General features: G+C 41.7%; 1 protein-coding gene across 1 annotated transcript in view; it reads left to right on the forward strand.

Moving 5' to 3' along the window:
• The first annotated feature begins 9,456 nt into the window (after positions 1-9,456).
• fndc5b (fibronectin type III domain containing 5b) overlaps positions 9,457-16,700 on the forward strand; it is a 40,338-nt gene continuing 33,094 nt past the window's right edge. Inside the window, exons 1-2 of the mRNA XM_085261836.1 lie at positions 9,457-9,946; positions 13,563-13,681. Coding sequence (XP_085117962.1) covers positions 9,871-9,946; positions 13,563-13,681 — 195 coding nt within the window. The 5' untranslated portion in view covers positions 9,457-9,870. The remainder of the gene's footprint in view (positions 9,947-13,562; positions 13,682-16,700) is intronic.

Below are 16,700 nucleotides of genomic sequence, written 5' to 3' on the forward strand. Positions count from 1 at the left end.
GAACAGATGAGAAAATCAAGATTGCTCAGTGTCAGTCTGTGCTGGTGCTCGAGTCTTAAGAGAGAAAGGTGGGGAGGAAGACGAAGGAGTGAGAGTCAGGATGGTGGGAAACTCCCATTCATCAAAAACTCTTCAAATAGTCGGGAATGAATGCTGGAATTGGTTTAAAAGCAGATATGACGACAGCAGAACCAGTACTGATGGATCCCTGGTTCTCGTCTGATAGACAGAGACACACAAACAGACACGCACACACACACACACACACACACACACACACGGTCTCTTACTGAAGTGTGCTGTCAGCATCAGTACCGCAGTTATTCATCAAAGGCTCTCCCCCCCTTCGTCTCACCTCGCCTTCTCTCCTCTTCTTTACACACTTTCACATACATGATGGTGCAAAAAGGGGGCGAGAGGACACCCGTCTCCAATAAGGTTAGCGTGAAAGAGCAAAATAGCATCAGACTGCAAGGTGTTACAGTAGTCAATTTCAAAGTCAGTGAACACGACTGTTTGCTAAGCCCTCCCTACCCCCAAAAAGAGTTATTTTACTGAATTAATATTACATACGTAAAATTGTGAGTGCACTGAAAACTCATCTCTGGCTGACTTTTAGTGTTTCTATATAAGCGAATGAGTTCAACCTTTGGAGGCATCAGTCACACAGACCTAAAGACTCCCTGGCAACCTCCAGCTCCCAGTTGACGACTGGTTGCTGATAGCTGCTAGGTGAAATCAGTTGCAAATAGGTTCTCCCCCAAAAGTCTCTTTGTTAATACATGGTTGCTGCACCTGAAATTTTATCCTAATTTCACTCTTATATTGAAGGATAAGGCCTAAGTCCATGGAGGACCACTATAGAAAACACGAATGCCTCGTTTTTACCAACCCCTAAAAAGGTTTTAGGGTATTCTTCCAAAAGAACTATGTCATCATTTGTGTAAGATGTTACAACCACAGACTGTTTATAAAGGATGTAGTTATCACCCATTTTTTATTAAAGTCTCACCTTGAAGACTGTGTTTTGAAACCGTAAGCAATGAGTGAGGGGAATCAGTTCGAGAAACAGTACACCCTGTCAATCACATGACAATAAAACCAAGAATAAACCAAAACAAGCATGCCCTGCTTTGTCAACTCAGACAATGAACACCATTTTGCATTAAATAACACCTGAAGTTCAGGTGAAGTTATTAAGACTATGAACTTATTAAGTAATGAAGGTACTACAAACTGGTTTCGCCTTTTAAATCTGGAAGCTACATACAGCAAACTTATACTTTGACACCTTTGTACCAGAGTGCAAACATGTTAACACACCAGTTTCCCTCAGAGCTCACCTGTTTTGTGTTTTGTTGAGGCTTAGGGGCATGCTTTGAATGACAGGTGTGCCAAAATAGGCTTCCTCTGATTCGAGCTAATTAACTGGATCGCGCCACAGTATTTGTGGTCATGGAGACTTTAAAAGCATTTGTAATGCAATTATCTGGCTAATACAATGGGCTGCTGTGTGGTACAAACTAGAGATGGACCGATCCGATATTACGTATCGGTATCGGTCCGATACTGACGTAAATTACTGGATCAGAGATCGGAGAGAAATAAAAAAATGTAATCTGACTCTGCTCATAACCGTAGCATGTCGGAGCAGTGTGCTCACATCATAGAGCGGCTGTGTGTATTTGAAGCCTGCTACCAAACCAGCATTTCATCTCTGAGAAGGTTATCCCAGAGATAAGTAAAGCAAGTGTGTAAGTTCATCTCTGAATGTTTGTAAAGCGTTCCTGCGTTAAGCTTAACAACCAATACCTGGAGCGACTGCCTCTTCTTGCTGCTACTTCAATCATGAAACTGCTTAATGATCAGCTGATCGGCTTTTCTGTCACGACTCCGTCTCTCTTGTTTGTTTATTGCCCACTTCGCGCCAGAAAGAGGAAACCAGCGGCTGAACAACAGCAGCACGTTTAAGCTTGATAAGCTGTTGTTAGAATTTATTTAATATTACTTTCTACACCAGGATCTTTTTCTATGCAGCTGACGGCTGGTAACTGTCCAGGGGCGGATCTAGCAAAGTTTAGCCAGGGGGGCCGATAGGGCATGAACAGGGAAGAGGGGGCACAAAGACATACTTTTCTTTCTTATTCTCATTTAAAATGTCTGGCTTTTAATCAATAATTATCTGAATCTTACACCCAAAGTCCATTACTGTATATAATAACTGTTAAGTCTAATATACCCTAGTAAGCTATATTACTTTTTCCTTTGGGAAGATACCATCTGTACAGTCTGCAGTTCTGTTGAAGGAAGATGTTGAATCTATTTAATTATTTTTCAAAAATAATTTCTTTCTGTGCATTTTTTTTCCACACTGCATCAAATTAAAGTTGATTACGTCGATTAAGCATCATGAGGTGGAGGTTTGGGGGGTGGTTCCCTATTTTTTATTTTTTTTTGCTGGGAGTTTGCAACCCTATTAGTTAGGTTGCTTAAGATTTCTGCTAAGTACTCTTTAAAATACCAGAATAGGAAGGATTGAGTAGGTTTACGTTTATTAGATTGATCAGTATTGCTGAACTATGAAATATTTTGGGTGCAGTGTATTTTTTACATACAGGTATAACAGAATAGCTTTAGTGTTGTTGTTTATTTAAACTTGAGTATGAACTTATACAAAATTCAGCAAGATATTAAAAAACAGTTTTATTGATTAAAAAACACTATATCGGATTCATATTGGTATCGGCACATATCCAAATTTATGATATCGGTATCGGACATAAAAAAGTGGTATCGTGCCATCTCTAGTACAAACCACCCAGGAGAGTGAAATTCTAGTAATTTATTAGTCCATTACTTAAGCTGCATCCATAAACTGTACACACTGATCCCTTCGACTGTTGTTATTTAAGCTGGTTAGTGTTAGCTGGTAACTTTGCCCTTTACCCTCTCATCCAGGTATGATCATTTCTGACTCCATTAAAACCACACATGGCTCACCTGGAGTCAGATTGTAGATTCCCAAAACAAGCAGCAGCATGGTGGCTTGTCCATCTTTTATATACAGTCTAGAACCAGCCACCTCACTATGCTCAACATTAACTTAGCTGTTGTGTTAAAGTGGGAAAAACTTATTATGCATACTGCCCCAGAATGCAAAGAAATCCAGAGCTTTGCAGGTCGGTAAGGGCTTTAGTGGGAAAGCCATTTGGCTTGAATAAATCTTTGATGGGGGATTAGAGGGTTGAAGATGCTGATATGAGAGTAGCTATATTTGCTAAAGAGGAATTCCAGGTTGGAGGGGGCTCCTGAGGGGTTCTCCCAGCAAAATGAGTTTAATTCCATAATAATTTCATTTGCCAGAGCATATCCCATTAGAGCCTGAATGAGGAAGGATGATTTAATAATAGACATCAACATTAGTGGTATTATATCCCTGGATACATAGCTAACTGTTCTACAGTTTAATACCAAACAATCAACTATAGTGTGATGTGAGGGTTCAGGGGCTAATTAGATCAGTCTACTGGGCCTAATCTCAGATTAACTGGAAGGCCAAGTTTAGCATTTTTTGAATATAGGGATCGGCAGACATGCAACATTTCAGTCCAGCTCCATTATAGTTACAGTTAAACCTTTGAGTTTGGAAACCCTGCACGAGTTGAAAGTGACTTTAACATGTCGACACAACGTGATCATGCTATCGCACACATGCATGAAATGTGACAGCACCCGAGCCAGCGGCTTCCTGTTAGGTAACACAGGGGCTTCCACCCTCAGCGCTGGGCATCTGTCCTTGCAGGAAGAGAGACATAAAGGGATGCTGAGAAAAGATGCTTACGTCAGGAGCAACCGTGGACTTCTCTTTCTCTCTTTCTTGCTCTCATATGCTTTCTAACTCATCGCGCTCTCTCCCCAGCTTTCCTTGGTTTCTCCTTCTAAGGAGGACAGCCTCTTTAGCTGATGCCGGCACTTCAATCGGAGCCACTTAAGAAAATAAGCTGTTGCCATCTTTGTGCTGCTGGTTGGTGCTACGGTCACATGCTGTAACACTCTCGGGAGGCAGGTGCAGAATTCCTCATAGGAACAGTTTCCTGTCCAAGAATGAACTAAAATGCAGGTTGTTTACCACAAAACAACTGAAGAATTGTATGTGCTCATTATATTTGGTGCATCTCATAATGTCAAGATAAAGCTATATTCACTGAAGTGTAAGCGGCTGACTGAAATTATGATATAATTTATAACTTAGACTAAGATTGTGGCTCAAGAGTTGGGAGTTCGCCTTGTAATCAGAAGGTTGCCGGTTCGAGCCCCGGCTCGGACAGTCTCGGTCAATGTGTCCTTGGGCAAGACACTTCACCCGTTGCCTACTGGTGGTGGTCAGAGGGCCCGGTGGCACCAGTGTCCGGCAACCTCGCCTCTGTCAGTGCGCCCCAGGGTGGCTGTGGCTACAATGTAGAGTGGGAGTGACCGTGTCCCAGTACTGAAAACCACAGTATTAATGAAAGTATTGCCCAAAGGTAATGTTTCCACCTCTCTGCTAGACTGTGAGAATGGCTTTCTTTGGTTCATACTCAGCATTTTCCAAAATACAGGGGGGTTGAGTTGATGCCAAAGACTTTTACTTTAGTTTCATCTGACCACAGCACTTCTCAGAATCATTTAAATGTTCTAACCCTAAGATTGGCCTGTACATGCGCTTTGCAGGTTCCGGAAGATTCCATTATTGCACAGGTACGATCTGATATTGTTGTGTTGGAGTTGTTTCTGGATCAACGGCGGTAATGTTGATCCAAGTTCAACATTTCAAGGAACTAATCACATTGTAGTGATGTCATAGTTTAGCATCTTGGAAACACCATCACACCAAACCATAACCCTAACCCCAGAACTCTAACCCTAACCGTAACCACGATCATATCTTAACCCCAACCCTAATTTTGACCCTAACAGCTCCTTTTTTGGATTTTCTTCCTGAGTGGACATCGGCAAGTATTCTTCTCTAAGTCGCAAAGCTATGACATCGTAACAATGCGACTGGTCAGATGAAATGTTGATCCAGGAACAACACCAAAACGAGAATATCAGATAGAGCACAGCGTATTGTGTTACCAGGGGTGTTCTTGGTAACAGTGGATCCAACTGCCACATGGATACACAGCCGATCTGTAGCTCCCTCAGATGCCTCCCTGGGTAATTTCACAGAAAATCCATTTCTAGCTTTTTTTTGGCTGAAGTATTATTATGATTGTCTCTCTATATTAAAATTAAACTGCCATAAAAATTTGAGAGACTGGTCATTTCTTTGTATGTGAACAAATTTACAAATTCAGCAGGGGATCAAATTATTATTTGCCCATGTGTATTTGAGAGTTTTTACGAAAGGATGCAGAGGATGAATACATGCATAGACTTATTCAAAACGGTTTCATAACATACAGCATGTAAATACCATACAAACACTCTATACATAACAGGTAGAAGTTTACCGCATAAAAACAGAATTCAGAAATATTACAAGGAAAAAATTGAAATGATGAACCTTTTCAATTTCAGTTCAATTCAATTTTATTTATATAGCGCCAGATCACAGCAACAGTCCCCTCAATGCTTGGTAGACCCTACAATAATACATACAAAGAAAAAAACCTCAAAATCATATGACCCCCTATGAGCAAGCACTTTGGTGACAGCGGGAAGGAAAAACTTCCTTTTAACAGGAAGAAACCTCCAGCAGAACCAGGCTCAGGGAGGGGCGGGGTCATCTGCTGTGACCAGTTGGGGAGAGAGAAGAAAGACAGGATAATATTACAAAGAAGAACACATTTTTGTTGCCTTTGGTTCAGGTCAGATCATGTTGGGGAGTGCACTTATCCCCTACTGGGATTGCATAAAATTTACACATGCACCCCACTGTCAGTAGCATCCTCGGGCAAAACAATAACCTACTTATGTGACGTGGTGGAAAGCAGGCTGCATCAGTCCTACATATGACCAACTTCCAAACTTTCCATTTACGGAGAATAGTTAGTTAACAAAAGCTGTATTACCAGTAATTTATTATTGATGGGTTTTTTTGGCAATCCAGAGAGAGTGTAAAAGGCAGTGTACACTTTCAGAGCAACTAAATTCACTTGCAAACACAAAATATGTTTCCGTGTCCCTGCTGTGCTGCCTGCTCGCTCACCTGCAGGGAAGACAGGAGTAAGGTGAATTGCTTTAGTCTCGTGAGCCTTAAAATTGAATTGCATCGCCAAGGAGAGAAGGGCCAAATATTCAAGAATGAGAAGAGATGTGATGATGTCAGCAGCTCTGAGGCAAGCACTTTTTTTTCAGGATAGCAGCATGCATGGATGATGTGCATGTGTTTGTGTGTCATTGTAGAGATGCCTCTATGCTGAGTTGAACAGCCGGATGGGTTCAGGTTGTCATTAAGGGAAAGTTGAGTAAAGCAATGGGCTGAAACTCATTTTTATTATCTCCATATCACACTCTTGACACTTTTCCTTCTGCTTTTTTCCTCTTCCTGACCTCTCCCACCATTATTCCCTCTGCTGGACTTAAATCTTCCTCGCTCACCGTCTGCCTTCACTTTTGTGTTGTTCGAATTTCTTTCAAGTCATTATTTTCCGTCCAATTTCCACCACAATTTCTCACCTCATTTCACTTGAGATCCTTTTTCGTCTTCATTTGCATGGCTCAACCATAAATATTCCTCTGTCCTAAACACATACACACACGCACACACACACACACTACCATACACTGTAATTAAACTCCCCCAGGGGCAGTTTGGGGGTTAGCAGTGAGAAGAGATGAGGAGAAAGTGAGCGATAATGCCACTTCAAAGCGGCTGCAGACTGGCTCATTCCCCTCAAGCTTCAGATGGATTAAGGCCACTTCTAGCCTTTTTTGTACCCCATCAGCTCCACTTGAGTTCAACACAGAGCACCCTCTTCGACAAATGTATCCCGGTACACTCCAAACTCAACAGGCAACGGAAAACAACTCCTCAAGAACAAAAAGTAGGCACAATGAGCCGTACTTTGAGTGCTACACACTAATTGCAAATGTGGGAATAATTTAATGATTTGTTATTTTACTGTGAGGTTGACGTGATTCAGTCCAGATTCAACAAACATTTTTTTATAGCTTATCTAGCAAGCTAAGTAGTGAGATAAAGCTAATTCTCGCTAAGCTAAAATGTTGTATATCCACACAGCTATCTAAGATCATCAAAACACTCTTTAACACCCACTGGACAACTGTTTTTCTCATGTTGTCCAACAAATCGATCATATTAAAGCTTTGTTCCTGCTGCCTGTGTCTGTAAAGTGAAGCCAGCAGTTTTATATAAATCACTGGCAGCTGCAGAAGCACCTTAAATCTGCATTCTTTCTAATGAACAGTAGGGGGCGACGTCTTTGTTTTAAAAAAAGATAAGCTCCAATCAAGTACCAGATCCTACATAGGACAAACAGTTGATAAGATTTGCCTACTAATTAGGCAATATGCTTGGTTTATTGACAACTACATGTGAAGCCATATTCTTTGATAACTGCATGCAGAGACTGCTGAGATTACAAGTTTATTCCAGTTTGCAAAGACGTTTGTATTGTTCATGTTCAGCTCAACGACTCTACACAGGGGGGTCATACTGACAGTAAATGTAATACTATGACTGCAGTGTTGATCTTTACCATCTCCCTCTGATCTCTGGTAAATGATGAAGTATTCCTCTTATTTTAAACCTGACATTAAATCTGCATATGATTTCTTATCATTTCTCCAAACACATTAACCTCTAAAAAGAAGTTCTCCAAAAATAAATCTGTCAGCATCATGCTTCATGAAAACAACTGGCGTGACCACCAGTAAGGTGAAGATTCAAGGGTGGGGTTTTTTTTTTGTCTCTTCTTTTTTTATTTTGCAAGCTGAAACCAGAGGTCACTGGAGGAGACTGTGCTCGTCTGAACCTAAGTTGAGTGATAAAACTGTCAGCGGCACAGCAAAGAGATATGAATGTTGTCATCTTAAATTGTTCTTATAACCTTGAAAGACACTGAAGAGCAAAGAGAAGAAAGGAGAGGAGCAGGGCGTCACATCGGCATCTTCTCCCTGAAGCAAAAGAGACGTTAAAGGGGCGTCTGTTGAGAATGTTAATCATGTATTGATCTGTGTAATCTGTGTCCCTGAGTACCTATACATGAGCACAACGGACAGCATTTTGCCACACTCCAGGAGAAACACTGGCCCAATTTTATTCTTAATAAGGTGCACAAGCTTTGCAGGACCCTTGTGTCCCCTTTATTGACCTACTACTGCATGTTATTCTCTTTAAGAGACCATATAGGATACACAATTAGTAAGATTTTATGTGCCTGCCAGAGCCCTTTCATTTGATTGAGTGGGTATGGGATCAATAGGTCCTTCGATTGCACATAAGAGCCCTTTTACTGACAAATCGCACTCACAATTGATTTCCTGTTTATAGATTCATTCCTATTATTAATTTCTACACATATACAGTTCATGTTTTATTAAACGTTGCATGGGATCACTTTTTCCTTCCTTTAGCTTCTGGAATCCCATTCCAGCTTATGTAATGTTAGGAATCATTAAATGTCTTTAGAAATGTTTTACCTTTGTGTTGCATCATTTGTAAATGATGTACAGAGGATTCTAAATTAACGGTTGTGTCGCAAGGTCTAAGAGAGGCTGAAGCTATGGCATTTAAATGCATTTATTGCACTATCATAGACATCAGTGTTTCTCTTACATCCACAGGAAAGTGAAAGTTTTTAGTGCAGTTTTACTATTGGAAGATCACTGGCACCAGAATTCGGTAAGGCTGTTGGTGCACAAAAGATGATGGGGGGGGGCAAACTAACAATCCTAAACAGCAACAGTGACATCATCACATCACAAATGCATTTTTTTATTTAGATATTGTAACTGTCCATACATTCTCACCCAGCTACTCTTCAGTTAGGGTCAGGCATGAAAAACTACTTATTTGACTTGGGAAATCATAATGTAAGGCATAATATGCATTATGTGTTAAAAACTTAGCTTAAAGTGGTGTTAAGGCAGCAAGGTGACATGGTGGATAGCACTGTTGGCTCACAGCAAGAAGGTCCAGGGTTCAGATCCACTCGGATCCAGTCTCTGTGTGGCCTTTCCAGCGTCCTCTCAGATCCAGATGTATTGATATTGCAATAACACATGTGCACAGATAGAACAGTGAACGTCTGTGCTTTATAAATGATTGATTGGTTAAAGCGTTTCAGACTGCTTCATTAAAAATAGCTGACAACAGGCACGGATATGTTACTTTTTGTCTAAAATGATGATTTCTCTTTGGAGGATTGGTTTGTTTTTCGCAAGTAACTTATAAGCGAGGACTGATGCAAGTGTGTGCGTGTGTTTGTGAGGGAGGGAGAGAGAGAGAGAGAGAGTTATAAGCCGTGGCTGCACGTTGCACTCTGCAGCACTTGCGCACTTCTTCCACCTCTCCGCATACTGAAATCCTCTCTGCGCCGACTTTCCATCACAGCCAGCCTGGAAGTCCGCCGGTGGTCGAAGGGCCGTCGTTGTGAGGTGTCCACCGAGACAACTGAGAACGGCATCGTGCACCACCACCACCCCGTCCCTTTCCCCACCCTCCCCTTAACCCTCCTCCTCTCCTCTGGCCGTTGTTGCGCTTCTGCTGCTGCAGAGTCCAAGTTCAGGTGAGCCCGGTCTCCGGTACAACAAGTACCTCCTCTCTCCGGTACCCTAACCGGGGGATGCTCGCCTCCTCCCGTTAAACGCCATGCTATAAATGGGCCGCACAGGATGTGAAGCCTCACCAGAAGAAGCAGGAGGATGGCTAAACCAGGCTTGTCTGCGGCGGTGCTGCTGCTCCTGCTGGGCTTCCTCTCAGCGTCCTCCGTTAATGCCGGTGAGTTTTACCACAGGTTGATGAGCGATCGTTGCGAGTAAATGTGAGTTGATGCAGCGGGCCGATTAAACACATGTCGTTGTGCTTTTATTTTAGTATTATTTGGCAGCAGCTGACTGATGTCATGCATTTGGTGTGCATTTCATCCCTTTTTGGGAAGCCACCTGACGTGACACACTGCATGTGCGTGCATCAGCTATAGGTGGACACAGTGAGCTTTAGTGATGCCAAAAAAATGGCTGACACAAGTTGGTCTCGCACTGCATCAGAGTGACAGTTTAATCCCAGTTTGTATAAATGTTTCTAGAAAAGTGTCATTCAAAAAAAACCCAGTCTTTGTGGCACCGTGTGATTGGCTCAGTAAGTTCTCAGATGACTGTTAAATTCAAGTAAAGACTAAACGAGCATTAGAGCTTTACATTTTAGTTGACTAACTGACCAATCAGTGGTCATTTTCTCAGATGTGAGTATTTGCCACTTTCTCTTGTGTCAGACAAAACAAGATATTAGTGAGCATCATTTTGGCTCCTGGAATATTTCAGTTGGCATTTTTTCACCATTTTCTGAAAATTCTTCATTGTTTGGGGAGATAATCTCTAGTAGCTGCTTTAAAAATGTGCAGGTTCATCCATCCAGTGTCCTGAAGGGATGTGAAATGTGATTGAGTTACTTCCATGTAAAGCCTCTACGTACAGCAGGTCCAATCCTCCTATATGTTCATGCGTGTGTGGGGTTGGGGGCTGGGGGACTATCTCATCTATCTTGTACGATATCGCATGTTTCTAACCTGCGGCAACACATGTTCATCTCATGCGTAAGATCTTGGTTACACTGCATCCTGATGATAAGCTGATAGATGACAGTCGCGTGAAAAGCCCAAATCTTGGCAATAAGCTCATGTGGGATTTATCTCGGCCTCTAGAGATTTGATATTTTGGCTTCCCGAGGCTGGGAATGGATGTAGTTTTAAGAGGGAATTTTTGTTAATCTGCAGCAAACGCTTTAAGAATGGACGGGAATCCCTCTCTGCCATTGCATTGTTTCTGTGTCTGTGTGAGAACAGGAAGATAAACAGCGAGAAAACGGCCAGTCAAACAGGGAGTCATAGCAATGGATCATGCCCGTACAGTACTTGGGAACACATCACACATTTACTCTGCATCAGCAAACACACACATACACACACATTCACATGCAGCCTTTGGGAGCCACTCAACTGAGTTTGTCGCCTACCAAAAATGAATTTCACCAACATGATGTAACACACTGTACTGTGATGATTGTGTTATCAGCAAGCAGAAAGGGAGGGAAGAAAATAAAGTACATTCTTGTTTTTCCTGTAACAACACTTTTTAACTCCAAGAACAAGTCTCAAGATTGTGTGCTCAATATTTGCAGCGGTTTAATGCAACAGTGTCACATGACTGACGGCGTTTCTCCTGGTAACAATATTTTCAAAGAAAAAGCTTGAAAGGAGCTTGTCCAGTCAGAGCTAAAAAATGGTGCAAATAAAATCAAAAATTGTTTTTCCTGTGCAATTGTGCAACAATGGGCTGACTTCAGCGGGAGGACAGATGGTAGAGCGGCCAGGAGTTATAATAATAATAATAATAATGGATTGGATTTATACAGCGCTTTTCAAGGCACCCAAAGCACTTTACAATGCCACTATTCATTCACTCTCACATTCACACACTGGTGGAGGCAGCTACAGTTGTAGCCACAGCTGCCCTGGGGCAGACTGACAGAAGCGAGGCTGCCATATCGCGCCATCGGCCCCTCTGGCCAACACCAGTAGGCAAGTAGGGTAAAGTGTCTTGCGCAAGGACACAATGACCAGGACAGAGAGGCCAGGGATCAAACCGACGACCTTCCAGTTACAGATGCGATTCCCAACCCCTGAGCCACGGTCGCTCAGGGGTTGGGAATGACCATTAATTTCCTTTTTTAATGGCACGAAATGACAAAAATAGATAGTGAAGTACAAACTGTGCACAGGCCAGAAACAGCTATCCACTGCTGCTGACCATAGACTGTATATAAAAGACAGACATAGCAGTGGCGGCATCACCCATTGATTCCTTGCTCTCTGTTTTTTAAAGTCTTCTGGCTGCCATCGTGTTAGTTTTATTAGAGCCAGAAGTGAAGATATATGAACAAACACTGGTGTTCAGTTCACCGGTTCACCTTTTGAAATGTGTTTGGCTGCAGCAGTAAGACACAGGTTTCACTCAAGTGGTCTCCAGTTCTGGTTTTCACCTCATCTTTTCCACGTTTTACTACCACTCAGCAAGCAGTTGATGAATATTTGCAGACAAATCCTTCATGCAAGTTACAGACAGCCACCACAGTCTGCAAGCAACCAAAGCGATTACAAGGATTTTTTTTGTAAACCCATGGCATGAAGCTCCTGGTGCACAGCTTTTATGCTGATGTTAATATCAGAGGTTTGTAGCTCTGCAATTACAGAGTCAGCAGAGTGTTGGGTCGAGTTGCTGTGGTTCTTAAATATATATGTGCAATAATACTGTGTGCAGTTTATTGTTGAGTATCTTGAACTGGAAGAAATTTCAAAAACGGACTTGTTGGTATCATCCTATTACAGCGAGCTCTTTAGAATAACTTGTGCTAAAGAGGTAGACTGCATGAATGGGTGCTTGACCTTATTCAGCTATGGCCATGGGACTGAAAACACCTGAATTCAGAGATAAAGAGGTGTGGCCAAATATTGGGTATATGCAAATTAGTGCCAACTACCAGACTAATAAGAAGCACAAAATTCTTGAATGGTTTTTACTCCTCATAAACATCCACTAAAATGTCTCCAAAAGACTCAGCAGAAACACAGTGGACAGTTCAGTGACTCCAGTTATAGTTTGCAGGTGTCATTTAATCTATCAAAGATTTTGATTAACTGGAATTTCCGCGTATTCAACAGAATATTTATGTGACAAAATAGATAAATGTCCCTCTCAGTGACAGTTTCATGTGTGTGTGCACATGGGCGTTATCATCCTTGTGTGTACGATGTCAAGGTCTGATTCTGATGTTGCTTTACAAGTCAGGCTCATGGGAAATACAACTCTGTCTGTAATCGTAGAAGACCATGAGTTGGTCTTAACTCTCACATAACCATACACACTTTACTCTCTGCTACCTTCGCAGCTAAGAAATGAAAAATGTTAAGAAAGACTGTAATTTAGTCCGTCAAAGTTAATTTTCTGATTGATAAATGCATCGTGTTTTTGTTTTTTGTTTTTCCTCAAGAGTCATGGTTTAATGAGATATGTGGAGGAGAAAGAAGAGAGGAAAAGTTAAAGATGCGAAAGTGTGCGTGAAAGAAGAACAGAGAGAGAATGGAAAAAGTGTTTTTTCAAGGGAAACACCAGGAGACATGTATGTGCTTTATTAGGGCCGGTATTAATGAAAGGAGAGGGATTAATTTGTAGGAGGTGAAGAGAAGATCTTAAGGAAGGAGAGAGCGAGAGCACAGCGAGAGAGAGAGTGAGAGGGGGGACGATTTGTTCAAGTTGTAGCGTTTATAGTTATAAAGTGTAAAGAATATTTATGGCCTGTCTCTTTTTATTTCTTTCCTCTGGCCGTGCATGTGCGTCAGACACCCTGCTGTCAGCACCGCTCAATGTGACCATCAGAGAACTCGAGGTTAACTCTGCTGTGGTTACGTGGGAAATCTTGGAGGGAGACCCTGTCATCGGATTTGCCATCACCCAACAGGTACCGCTACATGTGTTGTAAAGCCCAGCAGGACTGATATAAATATCAATATTTGGTGATTTAGAGATGCGATTTACCGGCCGATATATTATTTTTTAACTTTCAGCATACGTAACATAAGTAGTTTTCGCTAACGTTTGTTATGTGTAGTTTCTTATAAGCCACTAATAAGGTAATATGACGATGCAGTTTAAAAATAATCTCATTTCATTGTCACAAGCCATGGATTGCGCATTTACATTCTGCCCAGCTATGCTCGCATCAGCTGGTTTGTGTTTGCGTGACAGAGTTACAGAGTGCCCTCTGGTGGACAAACTATGCAACACATATATATTTGCAAATGCCTAATAACGCCCTACATATTGCCGATGCTGATATATTGTTATATAGTATATACAGGGAGTGCAGAATTATTAGGCAAATGAGTATTTTGTCCACATCATCCTCTTCATGCATGTTGTCTTACTCCAAGCTGTATAGGCTCGAAAGCCTACTACCAATTAAGCATATTAGGTGATGTGCATCTCTGGAATGAGAAGGGGTGTGGTCTAATGACATCAACACCCTATATCAGGTGTGCATAATTATTAGGCAATGTCCTTTCCTTTGGCAAAATGGGTCAAAAGAAGGACTTGACAGGCTCAGAAAAGTCAAAAATAGTGTCTCAAAATTGCAAAGCTTCTGAAGCGTGATCATCGAACAATCAAGCGTTTCATTCAAAATAGTCAACAGGGTCGCAAGAAGCATGTGGAAAAACCAAGGCGCAAAATAACTGCCCATGAACTGAGAAAAGTCAAGTGTGCAGCTGCCAAGATGCCACTTGCCACCAGTTTGGCCATATTTCAGAGCTGCAACATCACTGGAGTGCCCAAAAGCACAAGGTGTGCAATACTCAGAGACATGGCCAAGGTAAGAAAGGCTGAAAGACGACCACCACTGAACAAGACACACAAGCTGAAACGTCAAGACTGGGCCAAGAAATATCTCAAGACTGGTTTTTCTAAGGTTTTATGGACTGATGAAATGAGAGTGAGTCTTGATGGGCCAGATGGATGGGCCCGTGGCTGGATGGTAAAGGGCAGAGAGCTCCAGTCCGACTCAGACGCCAGCAAGGTGGAGGTGGAGTACTGGTTTGGGCTGGTATCATCAAAGATGAGCTTGTGGGCCTTTTCGGGTTGAGGATGGAGTCAAGCTCAACTCCCAGTCCTACTGCCAGTTTCTGGAAGACACCTTCTTCAAGCAGTGGTACAGGAAGAAGTCTGCATCCTTCAAGAAAAACATGATTTTCATGCAGGACAATGCTCCATCACACGCGTCCAAGTACTCCACAGCATGGCTGGCAAGAAAGGGTATAAAAGAAGAAAAACTAATGACATGGCCACCTTGTTCACCTGATCTGAACCCCATTGAGAACCTGTGGTCCATCATCAAATGTGAGATTTACAAGGAGGGAAAACAGTACACCTCTCTGAACAGTGTCTGGGAGGCTGTGGTTGCTGCTGCACGCAATGTTGATGGTGAACAGATCAAAACACTGACAGAATCCATGGATGGCAGGCTTTTGAGTGTCCTTGCAAAGAAAGGTGGCTATATTGGTCGCTGATTTGTTTTTGTTTTGTTTTTGAATGTCAGAAATGTATATTTGTGAATGTGGAGATGTTATATTGGTTTCACTGGTAAAAATAAATAATTGAAATGGGTATATATTTGTTTTTTGTTAAGTTGCCTAATAATTATGCACAGTAATAGTCACCTGCACACACAGATATCCCCCTAAAATAGCTAAAACTAAAAACAAACTAAAAACTACTTCCAAAAACATTCAGCTTTGATATTAATGAGTTTTTTGGGTTCATTGCGAACATGGTTGTTGTTCAATAATAAAATTATTCCTCAAAAATACAACTTGCCTAATAATTCTGCACTCCCTGTATGTTGTTCAGGCTCTAATGTGTTGTGTGAGTATGTTATGTGTGGAGAGCGAGTCAAAAATGATGACTTAATCAAACGGAGTACGACTTTTATATAGTGTAGCCCCATTCCTAGAATATCAGTACTCCTGGAATTCTGAGTACTGATTTGGTACTAATACTTTGACTTTGGGTATCTGCTAAATATGCCAGTGATGCACTTGGATCCTGCAGCAGGCCAATGATCTGAAACACACCAGCAACCTCGGAGTCCTCTACCTTTAAATCTGGTTTAAGTCTGACGTCATTAGCCGTGTACAGGTCCAAACTCCTATTCAGGTCCCAAAGTCAAATGAACACTGCGGCATCACTGAAAGTTAAAAACTGTCTAAATTTTTTTATCTTTAATAAAATGATCAGTGTGGCTGCTTTACCAGGTGCAACAATTAAGCTTAACATCCAGACATCCATGAAAACAGAATTTATGAAATTTAGCAGTTAGAAGTTAGCAGAGAGCTAGCTCGCTAGTTTCCACCTAAAAATAATGCATCACGCTCTGACTGAAGGAATTCTGAAGAAATTAAAACGTACAGCTCTGCTATCGCTTCCGACTTAAATGAAAACAGAAAACTAAACAGTAGTGACGTTTGTAGGGTTACATGAAGTTGTGCTACGTGGTGGCTAGCTGCACAGCTGTGGTTAGCATAATATAAACACATTAGCACAGTGAAGCTGGAGGATGAACGCTAACTTTTTTCCACTCGATAAAAGTTAATGTGAGGGTTCCCGAGGGTTAGGGACAAATGCAATCGCATGGCAGGATGCTGTAAACGGACCAAACTTCAGTCAGGAGAACAACTGAGATAATCCATCCACAATACGAGGTTAGTCATTAATATACTGCTGGATTGGCTGGGCTCTAGTTACATTGTAAGGTTTTAAAATGAATAGTGGTAGATCGAGAGAGGCCGACAGTGATCACTGACTTTTTTTAGGGGCTTGGTCAGATTGAATAGAACAAAATACAAAAGCATTAAAACATGTTAAAAACACAACAGCCTTAATAAACGCAGAGTAGTTTGGACCCGGAAGCAGGATTCATACGTCAC

The sequence above is a fragment of the Mchenga conophoros genome, linkage group LG22 (assembly GCF_057382185.1).
Source record: "Mchenga conophoros isolate Kocher_MC1m ecotype Shallow Benthic linkage group LG22, M_conophoros_male_GT1.1, whole genome shotgun sequence".
In the NCBI taxonomy this organism is placed as follows: Eukaryota; Metazoa; Chordata; class Actinopteri; order Cichliformes; family Cichlidae; genus Mchenga; species Mchenga conophoros.